Source organism: Cucurbita moschata, unplaced genomic scaffold (assembly GCF_002738365.1).
Source record: "Cucurbita moschata cultivar Rifu unplaced genomic scaffold, Cmos_1.0 Cmo_Scf00017, whole genome shotgun sequence".
Lineage (NCBI taxonomy): Eukaryota > Viridiplantae > Streptophyta > Magnoliopsida > Cucurbitales > Cucurbitaceae > Cucurbita > Cucurbita moschata.
The window spans coordinates 3802331-3825324 of record NW_019268533.1 but is presented as its reverse complement, the minus strand read 5'-3'; the positions used below and the strand labels follow the sequence as shown (position 1 = coordinate 3825324).

Genomic DNA, 22994 nt, shown 5'->3' with positions numbered 1-22994 from the left:
GCCCATGGCCACATGTTCGTTCAAAATCCCTTCTACTTGCATTCGCATTGCTTAGATTTTTACTATTTTTGTTATGTCAACATGAGGGTGTATGACCGTCCACCAAAATCATGTATACACCTGGCTAGAGCTAAGGTGCTTGGGATATACTAAACGATCATACGTTAATATTCTCCGCAAAGTTTGACTTTTATTCGGTTAACTTATTGGTTGGGTTAGACGTGTATTTTTCAATTAATCTTTAAATCTTTTTAAATTCCATTTTGTTTTTCTAATATATTTGAAAATTTTTAATAAAGTCGATAAAATAATTGATATCCAAAAGCTCAGAGCTTGAGAATCTGTTAAAAACAAAATCCCATTACCTCACTATTATTAAATTTTTTTGTTCACCTAATCTTTGGGATAGCTTAGTTTTATTTATTTATTATTTTTATTTTTGATATATATATATATATATATATATATATATATATATATATATATGTATATATTATTATATAATCCCATTACCACCATGTTCATCTTACCCAACCATGAAATTCCCAATCCTCCGCCCATTATGATCCCATCAACTTCCGTCAAATCCAAAACCAATCCAAGTCTATACTATGCAATCCACAAGCATTCTCCCTTTCAATCCCCCCCTTTCTTTTCCCCCAAATCTTCCTCGTTTCGCCCCAATAATCCGCCATTTCCCCTCTCCTTCCAAGCTTCGCCTGCCCATATCAATGGCTTCTCCGCCTTCTGGGCTCGCCGTCGGGTCGCGAACAGAGACTATTTCGAGCAGGGCCGCTTTTGATGGCCTCTATACTTTGACCGACTTTGTGGGAAAGGACGGGATTGGTTTGGGAGATGATTTGGTGCTGCTGTTGACTCATATTCAGTACGCTTGCAAGAGAATTGCTGCTCTCGTCGCTTCTCCCTTCAGTTCCGATCTTCAAAATCCGGCGGGTTTGGCTGTCGGCGGTGGAGTGGCTGTTGGAGCGGAGAGGGATGCACCCAAGCCGCTCGACATTGTGTCTGTAAGCAAATTTCCATCGATTCTGGATATTGATTGAAGTATGAATGTTTGTTAGTCTGTTTTTAGTCGTTGAATTTAGAATGCATTATTGTCTGAATCTTATAGTCCTCGAGGTTGGCTTTCATCGATTGTTCTGGTTAAGGTCAAGATTAGTTCTATCAGCTGAAGAACAATGGATCTTCCAGTTTCCATTATATGAGCTCAAGTTCAGCTTTAGCAGTCTCGTTGCCTCTGCCTAGTTGTTGAATTTTGAATGCACTGTTTACTAAAGCTCATAAACATTGAGGTTGTCTCTGTTTCAGTGTCCAAATTGCTCTGGTTAATGCCATTTACTCAGGAATTCATAACCTAGATTTTAACAGGAAAGATAAATTTGGGACTTCTTGAAGACTTGATTGTCCTCTTAAAAATGAAATTTCAGGGACGAAAACTATATTTTAACCCAATTCTAGTAATGCACCGCTAGTAGATATTGTCCTCTTTGAGTTTTCTCTTTCGGGCTTTCCTTCAAGGTTTTTAAAACGCGTATGCTACAGAGAGGTTTCCACACTCTTATAAAGAATGTAGGATCTTGCAATCCACCTCCTTGGGGGCCCAGTGTCCTCACTGACACTCATTCCCTTCTCCAATCGACGTGGGACCCTCAATCCACCCCCGAGTCTGTTAGGGAGAGGTTTCCACACCCTTATAAAGAATGTTTCGTTCTCCTCTCTAACCGATATGGGATTTCACAATCCACCCCCCTTTGGGCCCAGCATCCTTGCTGGCACTCGTTCCCTTCTCCAATCGATGTGGGACCCCCCAATCCACCCCCTCGAGGTCTAGCATCCTTGCTGGCACACCGCCTCGTGTCCACCCCCCCTTTGGGGCTCAGCCTCCTTGCTAACACATTGCCCGATGTCTGGCCCTGATACCATTTGTGGAAGTCCAAACCTATCGCTAATAGATATTGTCTTCTTTGGGCTTTCCCTCCAGGTTTTTAAAACACGTTTGATAGGGAGAGATTTCCACACCCTTATAAAGAATGTTTCGTTCTCCTCTTCAACCGACGTGGGATCTCACCGCTCTCAAACTTGCATTGTTCTTAAACTATCCTTAATCTTAAAATTGTTCAGAGAAGTGATTGTTTGATTTGTACTCAGAAAGACCACCCTAGATATATTATAACATGAAGATGCAATAAATAAAAGTTACATGATCTTGTATGATATTTTGAGGAATTCTTAGACATAGAGGCCTAAATTCCAAACTTATAACTTGCCAAAATATTCAAGATATTACTGCTTGGGCTTTCTAGTTTAGCAACTCAGGTGTTCGGTTTTCTTTGCAAATACATCCTGGAGAAAGAAAAACTCAATTCTGGGAAACAATTTCTCTTTTTTTACAGAATGAAATCATCTTATCATCTCTTAAAAAGTCTGGAAAAGTTGCTGTGATGGCTTCAGAAGAAGATGATGAGCCAGTTTGGATTAGAGATGATGGTCCATTTGTGGTGGTAACAGACCCGCTCGATGGTTCTCGAAACATCGATGCATCGATACCTACTGGCACAATTTTCGGGGTTTATAAACGTCTTGTTGAACTTGATAACTTACCAAGAGAAGAGAAGGCCGTGCTTAATTCTCTACAGAGTGGAACTAAACTTTTGGCAGCTGGATATGTTCTCTACTCATCAGCTACAATACTCTGTGCCAGCTTTGGTTCTGGGACACATGCATTTACACTGGACCATTCTACTGGAGACTTCATTCTTACTCATCCTCATATCAAAATCCCTCCTCGAGGTAACATGTCGGGTTCCATGGTTCCAAATATAACACAATATTGATATTGTTGGATGAAAGTCCCATATCGGCTAATATAGGGAATGATCATGGGTTTATAATCAAGGAATACTATCTCCATTGGTATGAGGCATTTTGGGGAATTCCAAAGTAAAGCCACGAGAGTTTATGCTCAAAGTGGACAATATCATACCACTGTGGAGAGTCGTGTTCATCTAACAAACACATTAGCTAAGGAGTTTGTTAATGTTAATAGAATGATTATACTTAAAGTAGATTGGAGCACTTTTAGACTAGCCGATTTTTGGAGTATTAGAATGTAACGATCCGAGTCCATCACCCAAAGTGTTAGTGGGGTGATATCGAGGCAGGTCTAACAACCTACCAATTAAGGAGTTTGTTAATGTTAATAGAATGATTATACTTAAAGTTAATAGAATGATTATACTTAAAGTAGATTGGAGCATTTTTAGACTAGCAGATTTTTGGAGTATTAGAATGTAACGGTTCGAGTCCACCACTAGCAGATATTGTCTTGTTTAGGCTTTCCCGTTTGGGCTTCCCTTCAAAGTTTTTAAAACGTGTCCGCTAAGAAGAGATTTCCACACCCTTATAAAGAATGTTTGTTCTCCTCCTCAACCGACGTGGGATCTCACATATATTTCTTTCCTATTCTATTATTGAATTATAAAATTCAAGAGACAATGTGGGGATCTTTGGACCTTGTTTCAACTGCTTTCTTTTTCTTCAGGGCAAATATATTCCGTAAACGATGCGAGATATTTTGATTGGCCGGAAGGATTGCGGCGATATATCGACACAATCAGACAGGGAAAAGGCAAAAATCCAAAGAAGTACTCTGCCCGTTACATATGTTCTCTGGTTGCCGATCTCCATCGAACTTTATTGTACGGCGGAGTGGCAATGAATCCAAGAGACCATCTTCGTCTAGTATATGAGGCGAACCCTCTTAGCCTCCTTGTCGAGCAAGCCGGAGGCCGAGGCTCAGATGGTAAAAACCGAATTCTTTCAATGCAGCCAGGTAAGCTGCATCAAAGGCTGCCTTTGTTCATGGGGAGTTTGGAGGACATGGAAGAGCTTGAAAGCTATGGAGATGTACAGCAGAAAGTGAATCCTGGTTATGAAGTTTGAATGAAGTTTCAAATGTTAGAATCAAGCTTCAAAAAGGTCAGTCAGTCTCTAGATCTTGTGCTCTTCATCACTTATATTCCAGTGGCTTTGCATATGCTTTACCTGAAGGTGTATATATACATATATATATATATATATATAAACTGTAGAATATTAACAGTAACTTCTGAGAGCTTGTGAATTATAGTTACTTGCATGATAATATTGACTTCAAATGAATATTGATATACATGTGATATACAAATATTGTCTTCATAATATACGGCTGATACACGTAAAATATATACAATATTTCGTACATATACAATTTATAATATAAAATATATTTGATATATTATTGATGCTGATACACGTAAAATATATACAATACTTCGTACCTATACAATTTATAATATAAACTATATTTGATATATTATTGATGCATTCGATAAACGAGATGATATACGAAACATGAAAATAGTATAATTAAAAAACACAAATATAATGGTATATATATATTTTTCTATTCATTACAATTTTACTTATAATTATACCTTCCAATATTTTAATTACAAAAGCAAAATAAATAATTTTTAGTTACATTTATGTTTTTCCTCACATTCGAATACTAGATTTTTAGACCGCACATACTTTTAGTCGTCGCATAAATCGATTGATCCGAAATTGTGTACACATGAGAATTTTGTAGCATCATGACAAATGTGTATCTATGACAATTATGCAGCTGAATAGAATGGTAATCGGGTGTATGTTGTTTGGCTGAAACAATTGTGTAAACTGAACTGAAATTGTACAAGAAGTCATTGCAAAGATATTGTTGCAAGTTTTACAGAAGATAGGGTAGAATTTACCAAAGATGTTAGGCCGAAGGTGTCATCCTACCGTTCGTGAGGTCGGGCCAAGGAACCTGTTGTCGTAAATGTACTACGAAACTGGAGTTGATGGTTAGCTCTTAACTGACATCGTAGCTAAAATTCAATCCTTCAAAAACATCTCAAAGAATTTGGAAGTTTTCAATTATGGTTCAGAAAAATACCCTTTTCTCACTTTATCCCTAAAATTTAACAGTGATCGTTTTTTCACATCATCAAAATGAATACAGATATCCATGACTAACTTTTATTCTCCAAACCACCGTCATTTCAACTTTCTTCAAGTATACTATATTCCTAACTACACGTTTAAATGTCGAGAAAAGAGTAAACCATAACGTCGAGGTTTCACCTGTGCTCGTGTTCATGGAGATTGCAGATGTTGCACTCTCTAAGTGGTTGGCTAACCATCAACGCTTCTCAGGCGGGCAATTAAGTCATCCTGCACCAGGTTGGTTGGTTGGTCAAAGAATTCTCAAACACACCATGATCAATAAAACTTGGAACTTGGAACATGTTCGAGTAATTTTGCAATATCACTCCAAACCAATTTTGATGATATGAAAATTGCATTTATAAGTATAAAATTAAACAATAACTCGATTTGAAAAGGAGTGATCTTAAACAAGGTTTTAACAATTTCAAACTTACTTATTTAACTAGATTAATTACAATATAATATACTTGCCTTCCTTCCTTTGAGTGAAAGGCCTTTGGCCTTGAGAAGGGCACGCAGCCTCTCTACGGTCAAACTCTGTAGATCCTTACTCGGTGTTGCACTGCTCGATGCTCCTGGATGCATCATAGCCACTATTAATCATCACATTTGGAACACAATTCTAATGAAACTATAAACGGATGTTTTTTTAAAAAGAAAAAATAGTTGAAAGATATCATCCCTTGAATGGCTTTTTGTTAGGAATCATATATCTCCACAATGGTATGATATTGTCCACTTTGAGCATAAACTCTCGTGGCTTTGCTTTTGGGCTTCCCCCAAAAGACACCATACCAATGGAGATATATTTCTTACTTTATAAACACATGATCATTCCCCTACATTAGTCAATGTGAGACTCCCTCCCAACAATCCTCCCTTCGAACAAAGTACACCATAGAGTCTCCCCTAAGATCTATGTAGCCCTCGAATAATTTTCAGATATATCATAATAATAATAACTTATTAAACTGTTGGACATATTTCTAGACGTTAATCACCAGAGGTATGATATGCTGGGTTCTTGGGGTGGGACCTTTTCTCTTTAATATGTAGAACAACCATTATCTATAATACGGGAAAAGTATCACTACCTATATATTATAGATACAGAACTTTTTACATGTGGTGGATAATGGTTCTACATGTTAAAGAGAACAAGTCCCCACCCGGCTAGGGGAAATTTCTCTTGTTCTTTCACTCAGGAGGAGTCAGCACATAGGTATCACCTTTTTTCTCTATACACAATTAATATAGGAGTCCAGGAAAGCACCTGATCTGTATAATGCTTAAGAAAAAAAAAATGTTGGGATGTCGAGATAATTCGGGAGGTGGGTTTAGGAGGAGGTTTAATACTTTTATTTGGGCATCAGTCACTAGACTGTTCCGTAATTATGACATTGGTCTTGTTCTTTTATGTAGGAGTCCTTTTTGTAGTTAGCATCCGACCGTGTTTTTTTTTTTTTTTTACTTGTTTTATTGTACCGACACATATTTTCAATAAAAGTCCAGTTTCTTACCAAATATATATAACGCTTATGAAAAATATAGGGATTACATGAGAAAATAATTTTAGGTAAATAAAAAAGACACAAAAGCAGGATTTAGTTAGCTCTCGTGAAGAACATCTGCAATGAGTAATGAGTCAATCAACCAGGCACTACTTACTTTCTGTACATGATCGACCACAACATACCTTTGGTTGAACGTACTTGCACAGCCCTCTTTGCTCTGCTATCTGAAATTTTTTCACCAGCCCTGGAAATATCAGTGTAGCATAACTAAGACTCAATACTATGTAGATGCCAAAACCAAATTATGTATTAAGCACTTGTGAAGAAACACCAATCCATATGAAAACGCAACAAAATCCAACAGTTTCAACTAAAAATGACCAACTAGCAACCTAAAAAGATCATCCTTTTATTTTCAAAAAAAGATGTTGGTACCTCTTTCGAGAAGACTCGGCTGCAGCTACTCCCTTTCCATCCTTTGAACTGGAATTTTTTAGCATTAAAGATCTAATAAGTATATTCTGTTGGTTTGTCTTTATTTCTTGATCCTCTGGATGCAAAATGGGTGTAAAGATTTACCACGTTTTGCTGTGTTCATAATAGGTAACTGGGCAAAATAAATATACATATATAGTGGTAAGTGGTTAGTTCATTTGTTAATGATAAGTCCAGTTTCTGACATGTGTTTCAGGCTGTGAGATTGTTGCCTCTTGCGAAAAGGAATATAACTGCGTCAGCAAGAACGATTTGAGGACACAGTTGTACAACCTATAGAACCGATCTTGTTCAAATAAGGTCATGAATTAGCAAGAACTATTCAGTAGGATCATTATTTAAGATGAATCTCAGATTTCATGCCTGATAATGTGACTGTAACATCCACAAATACTTGTTGGTTTCTCAGCGTACGTTCATAAAATCTATAAATTAACAAATCAGCAACCCTAACTATAAGAAACAAATTTCCAATTCCAACATTTGTAGAGTTCTCCACAAGCACTATGATTATCCTTGTTATTTTCTTCCTCAATTCTTGTGTACATCAAATATCTGATGAATAATGGTTCGTTCTTACATACTTATGTGTTGCATTATGGTATGTCTACAGTCTTATGTACATAAATTGTTACATTATGGTAAAATGAATATTTAGAGAAATAAAAGATAACCTGGGGGTGAGGTATCATGAAGGCAGATATAGACTCGCATACTTCCCTGCATGAACATATTGAAAAACATATCGTTTCAATATAGATATTAACCACGATAAATACACACAAATGACTAGAAAGTACCAAAGGGGAAAAGAACAAGGAAAAGAAAGAAAGTACGTTGATTTTTAGGCGATGATAACACAAAAAACACCTTTATACCATAATGTGGTTATAAATCTTCCAACATAATGGCACGCATACATCCTACAGTTGAGACTAGATGGAAAACAAACTCAAGAACTCAAACACTCTAATCACCAAAATGCATTATAACAAAACCTAGCCATGGATAGATTCAAAACTTGTTAAGTTCATATACCTGCAAACAACTGGTCCTTGATCACTAACATTATGGAAGCCTATGAAATGGCATTAGGCAACCCAACAGCATCCCTTAAAAGCACGAGAGAAGCTTAAAGCAATCATTTATAATTTAAAACGTAGATAAATTCAACTCACTCCTGAACGTGCGAACAGACTCAAATGCAACACAAAATTGTATAATATCCGTGGCTTCAGGTCAAAATGATCGATTAAACTATACATAATTGTTCACTAACTAAAATTTTCCTAATGTAAACGTATCAAATATGAGAAGAGGATACACAAATTTGGAACAGAACAGAACAGAAAACAAAAGAGCATGATTTCAAAAGAGAAATAAGTGCAAGAAGCATTACCGGATTGGAGGAGGGAACGGTGGAGGAGAAGTAGCCATGGGAAGGAAGGTCGCCGAGGAACTTGGAGGCGCCGGGAGCGGAAGAAGAAGCGGACGAAGAAGCGGAAGACGCCATGGCGAGAAACCCTTGGACGGTAGAATCTAGAAAGAAAGCAAGATGATCAGTCAAATCTGTGTTAAGAACTTTGCGGCCTGCTCGCTCTTCTTTATATCAAATCATTACATTTATTACATCATTATTTGGGATAATACAATATATTTTAGCGCAAAAAAAATAAAATCAATTGATAATTGTATAATAATAAATATGAATTACAAATATTGTGGAATTTAGTATCGTATAAGAATATCAAACCCGACGAACGAAAAGGCACGGGTGGTCGTAAATCACGAGCTCAATGATTAATGAAGAACTAGGTCAGTCGAGCTACTTTTGAAGAACTCAATCTTTAAAATTAGCTGAAAACTGGTTGTGAGGTTGCGTTGATAAACGAATTGGATCGTGGGTGTACTAAACATAACTGAAGGGTCGGGTTGTTGTTGGAGTTGACTAGGTTGTGAATTGAGTAGCTCGATTGCTGGATCTACTAGACGAGGCTGATCTTCACTCGTAGGTTGTTGGGTTGACCTAATCTAGTAGATCCTTTCATCTTTGCTCGACCGTTCAGTTCTATTTTCTCTTCTAATGTTCCTTTGATGATACTTCAACGAATTTCTGTCTTATAGCGTTTCTCATTGGTGTATCACCACAACTGTGACGGAGAGAGGGAAGCATTGAAATCGACTTTGATTTTATTTAGAATTAAATAATTCTAAACATTAAGCAAACTTATACCGAAAGAAATATAGAGAAAGTTCTTGCTCTAGCTCCTTCAACAAACTCTCTCTACCGCTCTCCTCATCTAGTCCCACCTTTGCCGTTAAAAGTCAACCAGTCTTCTTCCTATGCAGGTAACACCCTACTTGTATTACCATGGTCTTCCAAGTAGGATATGTAATACGTCTGACGTCACACCAGACATCCAACTTTCACTTCCCGAACTCCAGGTGCACCTTCTCACCCTTGACTCATGATATGAACCAAGAGACATCAATCATACAATATGCTCCAATGAAGATGTGAAGAAAATATTGTTGAAATTATCAAAAGATATTTCAATTGAAGAAGATTGAGAAGAATGAAGTTTCATGTGGTAAATTTTGGGTGGATTACGATTTAGAGTTATTGTATTTCATTAATGTATTTCAAGAGTTTTTATTTACTTTAGGATACAATTACATAATGGTTTAATTACGGCAATTAAGTATGAATGTTACAACTCTTGGAATGTCTTTAATAGTTTCATTTTTTAGGCTATATAACGCCTTGTATGTTGTATTTGTAAGGAGACTTGAAAAATATAGTAAAAGAAGTGTTTTTCTTTAGCCAATGGCTAAGTTTCTTTGCAATTCTATGTAGTTTAGGTTGCATGTAGAATCATTCAAGCTCGACATGATCAATCTTGCTTGTGGAGTGATTCGAATTTCAAACAAGTGTTTGAGATATTTGATCAATAAGAATCATTCAAGCTAGACATGATCGATCTTGCTTGTGGAGTGATTCGAATCTCAATCAAGTGTTCTTGCTTTGAGATATTTGATCAACAAGGTAATCCGAATCTTACTCCCCTTGTAGTGATTCTTTATCATATCAACTCACTTCTTCAACATTTATAAAAAAGCCCACAGCTCGTGCCTTTTTTTATCTGATTCGATAGGGCTCTTCCAGAGTCAGAGCCCCCTGACTTAAAAGCTTAAAAGGGCAGTTGCCCTAATTGATCCACCATTCTCGTGGACGCTATGTTATCCGAGCTCCCAGAATCAATGATCATCTTTGCACTAGCCAATTCCGACATAGATTCGGAATACTGTCTTCCGTCTCCTCCTTCTTTCTGCTAACGTTGGCTCACGTTCTTGAAAATTTCGTTTCAGTAGGCTCCACATGTTTTGACCTTGCGTCTGAGTTATATAGCGAGGAAGACTTCCTAGAAAAAATAAATAATTTAAATTAGAGAAGCTAGAGCAAGAAGATTAAAGAACTAACTTAGGTTTGTTTAACCTATAGTTTTGTTTAATTATAAATAAAACTAAAGTTGATTCCAACGTTTTTCGCTGTATGAGCGAAACATTCATTCCCAACAATATATTTCATATAGTGGAGACGTTCATCAGAAATTGTTAAGGATATTTAGTAATAAATTATAGTTTATCATATATATTATATTTGATATTTTATTATAAGGCAAATATCTAACATTTGCCTTATTACTATAGTATCTTTCCATTTATTGTTATTTCCATTTATTACTATTTCCATATCCTTGTAATTTATTTTATTATAAATAAGATAACTTTCACACCATTTAGGTGTGGTGGATTAATCAAACATTCACATGGTATCAGAGCCATTTTGGTTTAGCAACCCGGATTCTTTCTTTTCAATGGCTTTTGAAATCTTGTACTGTTCTTCTCCACCACCACTGTTGGCTTTGACGCCGCAGGGGCAGTCGTCATGGCTGCCACATGCAGAGCCGATTGATTATTCTTCGGCTCCACCCTTTTGACCTCCAAATCATCCTTCGCCATACTCTGTACATACAACCTCACCTTTTCCAAACATAGCCTCTTTCATTTTCTTCCCAATTTTCCCTTCATCCTTCATCCTTCATCCTTCACAAAAACCCTAATCTTAGGATCTTCATCAGCATTCCTCTTCGAAAATATACAGAATCTCAATAAGCCCATCAACCTTTTATAGAGATTTACCTTTGGAATCTGGGTGCCGCACTGGCATCTTCGCCAACCAAGTTGCCGCCGCCCTTCTCGCCAAAATTGGCTCCTTCGCCCCAATGTGGCGACTCTTCCAGCTGCCCTTCTCGCCAAAATTGGCTCCTTCGCCCAATGTGGCGACTCTTTCGGCTTCAACATTGTCTTTGTCCCTTGCTCTAGGTTTCCCCTTCTACTTCTTGGGGTTAGACATATTCTCACCAGAGCCAAGTCAGCATCGTCGCTAAACGACAATCCCTCTTCATGGGTTAGACATATTCTCACCGAAGCCAAGGCAGCATCGTCGCTGAGCGGCGATCTCTCTGCAGTTTTCGATGGCCAAGAAAGTGTTTCTCTACGCCTCCTCTGAACCAGGTTGTTAACATCTTCACGAAAAGTGTTTCTCAACCTCTTTGAATTTTTCAGATTCAAGCTTCACGTTCGTTTAAATCCGACGCTTAGCTTGCGGTGGGGTGTTAAGGATATTTAGTAATAAATTATAGTTTATCATATATATTATATTTGATATTTTATTATAAGGCAAATATCTAACATTTGCCTTATTACTATAGTATCTTTCCATTTATTGTTATTTCCATTTATTACTATTTCCATATCCTTGTAATTTATTTTATTATAAATAAGATAACTTTCACACCATTTAGGTGTGGTGGATTAATCAAACATTCACAGAAATAATAACGTTGTCGATGATTAGTCTATCAATAATAAAAGCACTTTTGTTGACAAATATGACTTGATCAAGAACGTCATGTATCCTAATTAGTAAGTCTCACCTCGTCCATTTTTCCTTTATATATGTCGTTCGGTTGGATTTTTTGGACATGTTTCCTAGAGCTGTTTTTGGTGTTATCGGAGGCAATTGAGATGAGTACAGCTACTCTTTCATCAATTTTAAGTGTGATGTCCCACGTTGGTTGGGGAAGAGAACAAAACACCATTTATAAGGGTGTGGAAACGTTCGCCTAGCAGACACATTTTAAACCCTTGACGGGAAGCCCGAAAGGGAAAGTCCAAAGAGGACAATATGTGCTAGCGGTGGATCTGGGTCGTTACAAATGGTATTAGAGCTAGACACCGGACGATGTGCTAGCCTTCTTGCTATTCCCCGAAGGGGGTAGACACGAGACGGTGTGCCGGTAAGAACGCTGGGCCTCGAAGGGGGTGGATTTGGTGGGGTCCCACATCGATTGAAGAAAGAAAAGAGTGTCAGCGAGGACGCTGAGCCCTGAAAGAGGGTGGATTGTGATCTTCTCGCTATTCTCCGAAGGGGGTAGACACGAGACGGTGTGCCGGTAAGGACGCTGGGCCTCGAAGGGGGTGGATTTGGTGGGGTCACACATCGATTAAAGAAAGAAAAGAGTGTCAGCGAGAACGCTGAGCCCTGAAAGAGGGTGGATTGTGATGTCCCACGTTGGTAGAGAGGAGAACAAAACACCCTTTACAAGGGTGTGGAAACTTTCCTAAAGGGTCTCTTGAGGGAAGCCCGAAAGAGAAAGCCCAAAGATAACAATATCTACTAGCTCCCGAAAAACCCAAAGAGGACAATACCTGCTAGTGGTGGATCTCGATGTCGTGGACCCATCTAAGTTGACTCAAATTACAAAAGATAGATCTAGACTAACACAATGATAATTTTACGACCCTAACTTAAATCAACCAACTAAGTGGCTTTACTATTGTCTTGGTTGGATGAATTGAATGAAGTATGAATAACATGTACGAACAACATGTGCTCTAATGTTCTGTGTTATGCTATGACTTATGTTATGTTGATGTATACTATGACCTATGTTATGATATGTTATATTGTAAGTTAGGTTATGAGACGTTTATGTGGCGGAATTTGGTGCGACTTCCATGTCATATGATGCATAATACCTCTATATGATATCTCATGCACACTACGTTAGGCACATTGACTTAAGGATTACGAAATAATGTTATGCAACATATGTATTCATGAAAGTATTATTTAAGAACGAATGTACAACTAGTATCATACATTTATGTCATGATTTAAAGTTATGAAGACCTCATGTATTTTTGTATGTCACATGCATTAGGATGTTTATTCATTATGATGAGTACGAACACGTGCATTACGATATCTATCAACGTCATGATATTATGTGGACTCATTTCTCTTGTGGGTTCGACGACATGAGCGTGCACTAGCTGAAGGATAAACCGAGCGGATACGTATGCATCTACCTTGGGTGATATGAACCAAGAGACATCAATCATACAATATACTTCAATAAAGAAGAGAAGAAAATATTGTTGAAATTATCAAAAGATATTTCAATTCATGCAAGCATTGAAGAAGAACGAAGTTTCATGTTGTAAATTTTGGGTAATTACAATTTAGAATTATTGTATTTCATTAATGTATTTTAAGACTTTTTATTTAGTTTAGGTTACAATTAGTTAATTAAAGTCATTAATTATGACCATTAAGTATGAATGTTACAATTGGAATGCCTTTAACATTTCGGGCTATATAAAGTCATGTATGTTGTATTTGTAAGTAGACTTGAAAATATAGTAGAAGAAGCACTTTATGTTTTTTTTTATTTTTAGCCAATGACTAAGTTTCTTTGCAATTATATGCAGTTTAGGTTGCATGTAGAATCATTCAAGCTCGACGTGATCAATCTTGCTTGTGAAGTGATTTGAATCTCAATTAAGAGTTCTTGCCTTGAGATATTTGATCAACAAGAATCATTCAAGCTATACATGATCGATTTTGCTTGTGGAGTAATTCGAATTTCAACCAATGTTTTTTCCCTGAAATATTTGATCAACAAGATAATCCGAATCTTACTCCCATTGTAGTGATTCCTTATCATATCATTGGGGATCCATGTGCACAGACATGAGCGTGTGTGTAGAGAAATACTACACATCCAACATATTTTTTAATCGGATATTTTTTGACTAAGTATTTATCATAGATTACAAGTATTTTTGGAATTTTTTTAAAATTGATATTATTAAATAAATTAAACTAGTTTTATTTATTTAGCAAAAAAAAAAAAGAAAGCCGAATCCAGTGTAACGCGCGCAGGCGTGGTACCCTGCGTCTCGGAGTCTTCTCTTTCGCCCATTATTGTCTTCCAATCCAGCAAAGAACCCTATTTCCCGTCTTCTCTCTGTTCCACTCTTTCTGTAACAGTCACAGAAAACACCAAAATTCGATCCAATGTTCAGTTAAGATTGTTCCATTCTTCCACATTTGTTTGCAATAATTGTACTCAGTTTCTTCAACAAAATTCCGTTGGTTTCAAATAAGGAGGGAAGAGATTGAGAGATGGGAAGTAACTTTCCCTCTCTTCCATTGAAGCGATCAGTATCACACATGCCGGCGACTGGAATGGCTGATACACACGTCGGCATGGCCAATGGTTCATCTAAGTCGAAGAGGTCCAAGCAACCTCCGCCGCTCATCATTCCTCCGGGCCATATCGCGTTTCGAATGCTCTGCCACGCTTCAAGAATCGGCGGGGTTATTGGGAAGTCGGGCTTTGTGATAAAGCAACTTCAGCAGTCCACCGGAGCGAAGATTCGCGTTGAGGAAGCTCCCAGCGAATCGCCGGACCGGGTTGTTACTGTGATTGGACCGCCGGCACTTACCTCCAGGGTGTTCCTGGATCAAAACCCTAGCGGCCCTGGGGCTAATGGGGAGGAATTCGAGGCGTCGAAGGTCCAAGAGGGGCTTCTGAAGGTGTTTGAGAGGATTTTGGAGGTAGCAGCTGAGAGTGAGGGGGTTGGAGTTGGTGTCGAAGTTGGAGTTGTTTCTTGTAGATTGTTGGCGGACGTAGCTCAGGTTGGGTCAGTTATTGGCAAGGGAGGGAAGGTCGTTGAGAAGATAAGGAAGGAGAGTGGGTGTAAGATCAGGATTTTAACAGATAATTTGCCGGCTTGTGCAGGACCTTCTGACGAGATGATTGAGGTAAAGAAGAAAAAACATGTTCCTTTTCTTTTGGCTTTATCTCTCAGGTTGGAGGTTGCTGTAGTTAGATGAATTTATGGGTTTGATTTTGTGACATGGTGTCATGTCAAGAGTAAAATTAGCTCATTGCGTTCGCTGAATTCAAACTCCTCCTAGTTTTTTTGGTATGTGTTTTAGCTATCCGGTGCATTAGGCTTAGCTTCATTCATTTGGTTATTTGATTTGATTGCATCAGACGCGAAATGAAGAAGAAAGGAAGGAGGTGGGTAATTACAAAAAAAATTAGGAAGGAAAGTTGTGAGATCCCATATCGGTTGGAGAGGAGAACGAAGCATTCTTTGTAAAAGTGTGGAAACCTCTCCCTATCATACGCATTTTAAAAACCTTGAGGGGAAACCTGAAAAGGAAAGCCTAAAGAGGACAATATCTGCCGGCGGTGATTATATTTCTCCTTGGTTGTAATGAGATAATTTAGAAACCATTACGGTATAGATTTGCCTGGCGTGAGATATGAGAGTTTTTAGAGGGGTAGAAATGGACTACAGTGAAGCTCAATGCTTCTCGTCATGGTTTGTAGATATTAGTTATGTCTGTTTCAGTAATTGGAGCCATTATTTTGTGACCTTATTTGTTTTTTTGTGTGTTCGCTGTTTGTTAGCCGTATAGCCTCCATCTTCAATTTTTTTCAATTGCTTGACATTTTATTAAAAAGGAAACCCATGTTGATATAGATGATAGATGTTGAACTTGACAGTGTATAGATGGGGAAAAAACAACAAAATTGTTGTTCTCCAAAAGGTTGATACTTAATCAATGTCTCTTGTTGAAACTAATATAAGGGATTGATAATACTTTCCTTGCTCCCAATGGTTCGTGTAAGATGCTTATTCGATACACATGCATTTTACCTCATAATGGAAAATAAGCTGAATGGTTTGCTTATAAAGGAAAAATTTATAGGAAGGTTGAGCTCCTGTAGATTTTCATTATTCTTTTCATTCAATCAATGTGATTTTAATGGAATTTGATGTCTGCCATGGTGGAAGTGTTTTTTTTTTTCCGGTTTGTTTTTCTGAAAGAGTTATTTGTTTATATATTTATTTTTGTGTAGTTATTTTATTTTATATTTTTGCTCAGAAACAAAAATGTGAAGGAGTAAAATGAGCTGGTGGCGGAGATGGGGGAAGAGGCGTGAGTACACCATTCTTCTTCAGCTGCTCTCCAAACCAAGCTAGATAGTTTCTGGAAACGATCATATATATCACCTGTTATGGAACTTAAGTAACCTCTTGTTAGTTTGGACAATACATATGTAGAACGCCTAGGTTCCGGAGCGGTTAAGTTTAATTCTAAACAATTTCCTCTCCTGTAAAGGTTCAGAATCAGTCTCGTCACCACTTTGTGTAAAATCGTGAGGTATGAATATGTTAGATACCCCGTCAGAAAGAAACGAAACAGCCTAGGAGCTGGGGAAAGAGGAATCCCACCCAAGGAAGCTAAAGGAGAGCTTTCCAGTTAATTATTATGGAAAGGCTGAATTTTGAAAAGAATTTTGTGTGACTAGTATGCCACCCGGAGGAGGTGAGTTGTAATTTCTCTACAAAAAATATTAAAAAAAAGAAAGGACCTATCTTCCAATGTTTTTTGTTCCCGTCTAATCACATATCGTGAGTGCTTAAACGTCAATGTACCATAGACCACAAAACAAAATCAACTTTATTTGGAATTTTTCTCTTCCAGATTGAGATAACAAGGGAGTACTTCAGTCTTGGGGCTGTTTCCATGAGTTTCATGAAGGCAGACTTCAAAGAGAATTTTCCCCTGCCTCGAGAGACCAAAAAACTCTGACGTTTCCTTCTTCCAGATGCTATATATCCTGCAATTCAACCAAACCAATCTAGCTTTCTACTTCCCTGTCAAAAAGGCCTATTTCAGGCCTAAATCCCAGTCCTTTCAATCCTCTTTCCAGCAATCCGCTATGGTTTGCCTCCTCCTTGGTCGGTTTATTGATTTTTTTTTTTTTTTTTAAATTAATCTCAAGGAATCTTTCCCTAGCCATTGATCTTTCCTGACTTCGATTTTACTCCATGGTTAGCTTTGAAATCCAGAAAATGGAAAAACGAAACCATTATTCGGACTATATCAAAGCATAGTCTATCTTTGGATCTATCGTTAGGAGGGAGGGTCCTCCACTCTTGAGGATTCTCATCATAAATGCTTGAGATCACCTTCCTCCACGTAGCCTCTTTATCTCCGCTTGAGGAGGAGGGCAATATTTTTTTCTTGACGCAAAGCCCAATCCCATATTGAAGGGGAAGGGAAGTCTTACCCCAATTCACTAGGTGGTTGTAAGGCCGGCAACTACTACCATTCCAGAGAAAATTCCTCACGGATTTGTCGAGCTCATCAGTAACTTCCTTTGATGCTTGAAAACTGGTTGAGCAAGCATCAGACACACTCCCGTTGAAAGCGTTAAATTACTGCAATTGTCTATTTTTTTCTAGACTTGTCTATCATATGCTCCCAAAAGTTTGTGAAGTCATGGAACCTTATTAGTGAGAAGAAGTAGAACTGAAGTAGATAGACTGGGATGCAGATTGGTTCCTGTTTTCCTATTTGATGAAAATCTCCTTTTAGACCAATAGAAATTTTGTATTTTACCCGTATTTTTTGTCGGTTGATATAATTTTTATGATGGTAGACTAGTTTTCTTTTGCAGTGGGATATTCCATTTTGTTTTATTTGTTTCGGTGTGTGTGTAAACATAGTACTTGGTTTGTGAGGAGAACCGAAGTAAAGAAGGTAGATCACCATGCAGCTTTACCCATGATCTCTTTAAAGAAAAATTTCCTTTTGGTCCTGATTTTGTTTCATCAAATATATATATATATGTATATACGTATATATATATATATATATATATATATATATATATATATATATATATATTGCAAACGATTTGTTTCCTAGAATGAGTATGAGTTGACCTCTAAATGAGTTTAAATTATGGTGGTCTTGTACCCCATATTTAAAATCCTATGCCCTTGACCGTGAGATTACTCAAGGTGTGTTAAAGTTGCCTTGGACACTTATGGGTACAAAAAGAAATTGTGACTTATGAAGGTTTGGTAGATCTTTTACTTTCATCAACTATGTTCCTTTGCTTATAGTTTTTTCATTCGCAAAATTTTGTTTTAGAAAATGAGTTTCTTGTGTTAATCCAATCATGACATGCGTGAGACACTTCTCACAAGTCATAAAAATTAAGTTTCAATTCATCTTACCACTTTCATATTCAGTTTACTATTGTTGAATGTATAGTTTTTTTTAGTAGGAAATTACTTAGAACATGTAGAAGATGTTGGTATCTGCCGAACTATTTGCTTAACTACGTATTTGCTGTTGTGAATATACTATGGTTTCTGGCAGATAGAAGGGGATGTTTTGGCGATTAAGAAAGCACTTCTTGCTGTATCTCGCTGTCTTCAAGACTGTCCTCCAAGTGACCAGATGAGAACATTTGCAAGTAGACCTTCTGAAGCAGTCATCCATGAGACTTTACCTGATCTGCATATGGATCATATTTTGCAGCGGAATTCAATTCCACCCATCTTTCCAAGCAGTTCAAGCATTTTTGCTTCAGGAATCCATTCATTCTCTCTAGATGCTGATGTTCTGTCCCCAGGAGACACGAACATTTTGCAGCAGGAAGTTGTTTTTAAGATTCTTTGTGCCAGCGATAGGATTGGGGGTGTGATTGGCAAGGGTGGTACAATTATTAGAGCTCTACAGAATGAATCCGGTGCCACTGTAAGTGTTGGACCATCAGTAGTTGGTTGTGATGAAAGACTGATTAGTATTACTGCTTCTGAGGTGTGACATTCTTTTGTAGTCAATCCTTTGTTACTATTATGTACCAACACTAATCTTTTTATTGTTTCAACTTGGGAAGAACATTGAATCGCGATACTCGCCAGCACAAAAGGCTGTTGTTCTCGTTTTCTCTAGGTCTGTAGATGTGGCAATTGAGAAGGGGCAAGACATGAGCTCAGGGAAGGGATCGCCTGTTGTGGCACGGCTTGTTGTTCCATCGAATCAAGTTGGCTGTGTGTTGGGAAAAGGAGGTGTTATAATCTCTGAGATCAGGAAGGTTACAGGTACAAACATAAGAATAATATCGAGTGAGCAGGTCCCGAAGTGTGCTGCAGAGAATGATGAAATAGTGCAGGTGAGAATGAAATACACTTCGTTTTTGCTGGTGCTAAATAGTTATTCCTTTACTACCCCTACTTTCTTTCAACTTTGCACCCAGCCTCCCCTCCCAGGCGGCCCATGTTCAAATCCTCTGCGTTTATATAAGATATATTTTCCTTCTTGATTAAATAGTTTTCAGATGAGCTTGTGACTAACACGGGCTTTCCCGCATCCTTTGTTGGTATCCCCAACCCACCCATACATGCGTTAATAATCGATCGAAATCGATGCTAAATTTTGCAATGAATCTTGATGTTGTGCCCTTTATTTTTTTAGCTATAACATATTTTCCTTCTGACAGATTTCAGGAGAGTTTTCAAATGTTCAAGATGCTTTGTACAACGTAACTGGTCGACTGCGGGATAACCTTTTTTCTAGTGCGCTGAGTAATTCTGGAACAAGGAACGGCGCTGGTACCTCTATTTATCATGAGACCAGCCCATATGGAAGAGTAAGGGACCCCGCACCTCTAGTTCGGACAACTCCGGTTGCCACTTCTCATGGTAGTTTTATACAACATACTACAGCTCAAAATACAGATGACTTGGGTCTTTCTCATAGTTTAGACAGTTCATCATCACCTGGGTTTTGGGCATCGCAGGTAGATTCTCCTTCCCACACCCCCTCCAAAAGGGGTGAAAAAACGGTTAACCTTTGCCAATTCCAATTCTCTGTTCTTCTTTGTACATGATTGCAGTCTTTATCTGGAGTAAGTTCTAGGGACATGTCAGATGCTGGTAGAGGTTTGCCATCTCATAGGGGCGGAGTACAACATGGAAGGTCGGTAACACACATTCTAACAGTTCGAATATCTTTGAAATTTTAAAATATGGGCACTGGATCATCTTGTTGCTACATGTTCTCTTGGCATCCTCAATTTACCACGAACATAGGAACGCCGAACGGCGAGAACCATCAAATTATATTTTAACGCTTACTGGATTTCTTTGGATTCTGTCTAGCTTGCGTCTAACTGGCATAGGAGTAGCATTCTGATGTTGCTTCCCAAAATTTCAAATCATCATTTCAAGACTTCTAACTTTTTCATTCATGTTGGCAGTGGGAGCAAAACAGCTGTAGTGACGAACACGATGGTCGAAATTGTAGTTCCTGGCGATGTTATCAGCTTAGTGTATGGAGAGAATGGCACAAATTTAGCTCGTCTAAGACAGGTAAAGACAATGTTTCAAGTGTGAGTTTCATAATAGAATGACGAACTTCACTAATCTTGGTTATGGTTCTTTAAGTTACCTAAAATAGAGTCAGGTGTGTATAGTTAATAGAGATCCTGTGGAACAACATTTAGAGATGGGCAACATAAATGCATTTGGAGCTAACAACCGTAATTAGAAAGTGATAAGAATTCGTTAAACCACAACCGTAATTAGAAACGAGAAAATGTATTTATTAAGAATGATGCGGGTCGGGTCGGGTCCATGGAATAAAATGGTACATCATTTATGTGCCGTTTGGAAATCTATTTGTTTGTTTGTTTTTTTTTTCTTTGGGGGTTGAATTACAAATCTAGTTCATAAATTTTGACGATGATCTCTGGTTAGTATATAAACTTTTAATACTTTTGTCTCGAAAGTTTAAATCGATTTTATGCCGTTTATATTGTGAATTACATGATGATGTGACATGTCTATTTGATAAATATCGACTAATTTAGCCGAATATAGTAGCAGAAAGAGTTAGACTTAATGAAGTAGCACGTCCAAAAACACGTAACTATCCCAGAAATGAAAGACCCTTTACGTGTGCCTTTCTCGGATCGTCTTTTTTTCCTTTTGTATTTCTACTGTATTCTACAAACTATTTGTATGTTGTAAGCTACATTCATCGTATACGAATGAATGATTAAACACATTCACTCCACTGCTGTCATTTTGTAGAACTGATATATGGTTAAATATCTATCTATGGTTTCCCTCTGGTTTGATCAGATATCTGGGGCGAAGGTGACGGTGCACGAACCCGATCCCATAACGAGTGATCAGCTTATCGTGATATCTGGAGCACCTGATGAAACCCAGGCAGCACAAAGCCTCCTCCACGCATTCATTCTCACTGGATCCTCATGACAAAATTTTATGCATAGCAGGTTTTTGAATCCCTCCCTCCCTGAAAATGTTGTACACTTAAAAATTCAACTCAGGGCGATAAGTTTATTGCAATCGTGTTAGTTTATTTTGTTTCCTGCAGCAAATTATAAATAGATAACCCTCTGACGCCCTCCCTTGAAGGAAAAAAAAAAAAAAAAACCCCACAAAAAAGAAGCTTGAGAACATATTAATACATTTGTATGATTGTTCACCACTTGATCTTAACGAATTCTTTGTGATTGACTTTCCAAAGGGAAAAAAATGTAAGTAAAAAAACCCTTTTGGTCCATGAATAGGGATGTTCGTGCAGTGGGAGTCCATGAATAGAGATGTTCGTGTGGTGGGAATGGGGAAGCCTTCTCTGTTCTCATCCCCTCTACTTATTTCATTCCATCTCTGCAAAATTTTATTTTTTTCTTTGTGGGAATCGGGATGGGATTCTCTGTAGTGAATTGACAGGGATCGGGTTCTCAGTTAGGAATTTCTCCCGATTTATTATTCTTTTGAAAACATAGTTCTTTTAGTGTGTACATTTTATTTTTCAATATAAACTATTAATTGATTGGTGTTGATTTACTCTCGTTATTTTAATGGGAGTTGAACTATAATGTTGTAAATTATTATTAATGAATGTTTAAATTGTTAGGACGAAATTGGATGACATAATTTTCGAATATAAGAAAAACACTTAAAAAAAAAAAGATTAGTTTTTTTTCCGACTAATAATTTAGTAGTTGATGAAGCGGCAAAAGTAAAATAACTTAAATGATATAAATTAGTCAAATTAATTAAAAAAAAACTAATTCAAATATCAAAAACATATTATAAATGAAAACAATAGGGAAAGTTCTCCACGAATTTGAAAATAGAACTTAAAAAGTCTCTCTTTGAAGTAGGGACGGGATATGTTAGAAAATTAGGCAGATGGAATGGGGAAAATAATTTCCGACCGGTTTATACAACGGAGAAAAATCTCATTCCCTTCTCCATTCTCTGTTTAAACGAAAATTCTTACCTTTTGTCCCTTTTACCCCATTTATACAACGAAGAAAAATCTCATTCTTTTCTCCATTCTCTGTTTAAACGAAAATTCTTACCTTTTGTCCATTTTTCCATTACGAAAGAGAATAAAAATGAAAAGAGGCCAGAATTGTTATTAGCACAGAGATTTTGGCTCCTTTTGCCCTTTTTTTTTTTCTTTTTTATTTTATTTTATTTTATTTTATTTAAATTTCAATAATTAAAATTGTGAAATCAAAAGATTAAAGAAAGAAAAAGAAAATTATAATAATCTTGTTATTTATTTTTATGTTATTTTGAGAGTAAAAAAAATTAGTATGATCGTGTTCTAATGGTTGAATTTAGAGAAATATTAGCAAAAAAAAAAAAAAAAAAAAG

General features: G+C 37.3%; 3 protein-coding genes across 6 annotated transcripts; 2 read left to right on the top strand and 1 right to left on the bottom strand.

Annotated features, from left to right (window-relative positions):
- The first annotated feature begins 518 nt into the window (after nucleotides 1-518).
- LOC111455032 (fructose-1,6-bisphosphatase, cytosolic) lies at nucleotides 519-4162 on the top strand. Its single transcript, XM_023096551.1, has 3 exons — nucleotides 519-1025; nucleotides 2412-2808; nucleotides 3560-4162. Exons 1-3 carry the CDS (start codon nucleotides 612-614, stop codon nucleotides 3958-3960), a joined length of 1212 nt encoding a protein of 403 aa, XP_022952319.1. The 5' UTR covers nucleotides 519-611; the 3' UTR covers nucleotides 3961-4162.
- A 789-nt stretch (nucleotides 4163-4951) lies between these two features.
- LOC111455033 lies at nucleotides 4952-8640 on the bottom strand. Of its 2 annotated transcripts, none has more exons than XM_023096552.1 (6): nucleotides 8458-8640; nucleotides 7733-7778; nucleotides 6999-7113; nucleotides 6746-6807; nucleotides 5521-5642; nucleotides 4952-5274 (listed from the first exon to the last, which is right to left on the bottom strand). In XM_023096552.1, the coding sequence occupies exons 1-6, from the start codon at nucleotides 8569-8571 to the stop codon at nucleotides 5236-5238; spliced, it is 498 nt and encodes a 165-aa protein (XP_022952320.1). In that variant the 5' UTR covers nucleotides 8572-8640; the 3' UTR covers nucleotides 4952-5235. The 2 variants fall into 2 exon arrangements, with proteins under 2 accessions (XP_022952320.1, XP_022952321.1); XM_023096553.1 differs by having other exon boundaries at nucleotides 5521-5624.
- Nucleotides 8641-14386: 5746 nt separating this feature from the next.
- On the top strand, nucleotides 14387-22126 carry LOC111455341 (KH domain-containing protein HEN4-like). 3 transcript variants are annotated; one of them, XM_023096967.1, is made up of 8 exons: nucleotides 14387-15237; nucleotides 18667-19110; nucleotides 19190-19465; nucleotides 19793-20092; nucleotides 20189-20271; nucleotides 20552-20663; nucleotides 21438-21595; nucleotides 21893-22126. In XM_023096967.1, the coding sequence occupies exons 1-7, from the start codon at nucleotides 14596-14598 to the stop codon at nucleotides 21573-21575; spliced, it is 1995 nt and encodes a 664-aa protein (XP_022952735.1). In that variant the 5' UTR covers nucleotides 14387-14595; the 3' UTR covers nucleotides 21576-21595; nucleotides 21893-22126. The 3 variants fall into 3 exon arrangements, with proteins under 3 accessions (XP_022952735.1, XP_022952734.1, XP_022952733.1); XM_023096966.1 differs by lacking the exon at nucleotides 21893-22126 and adding an exon at nucleotides 21678-21885; XM_023096965.1 differs by lacking the exon at nucleotides 21893-22126 and having other exon boundaries at nucleotides 14388-15237; nucleotides 21438-21885.
- Nucleotides 22127-22994: the final 868 nt, after the last annotated feature.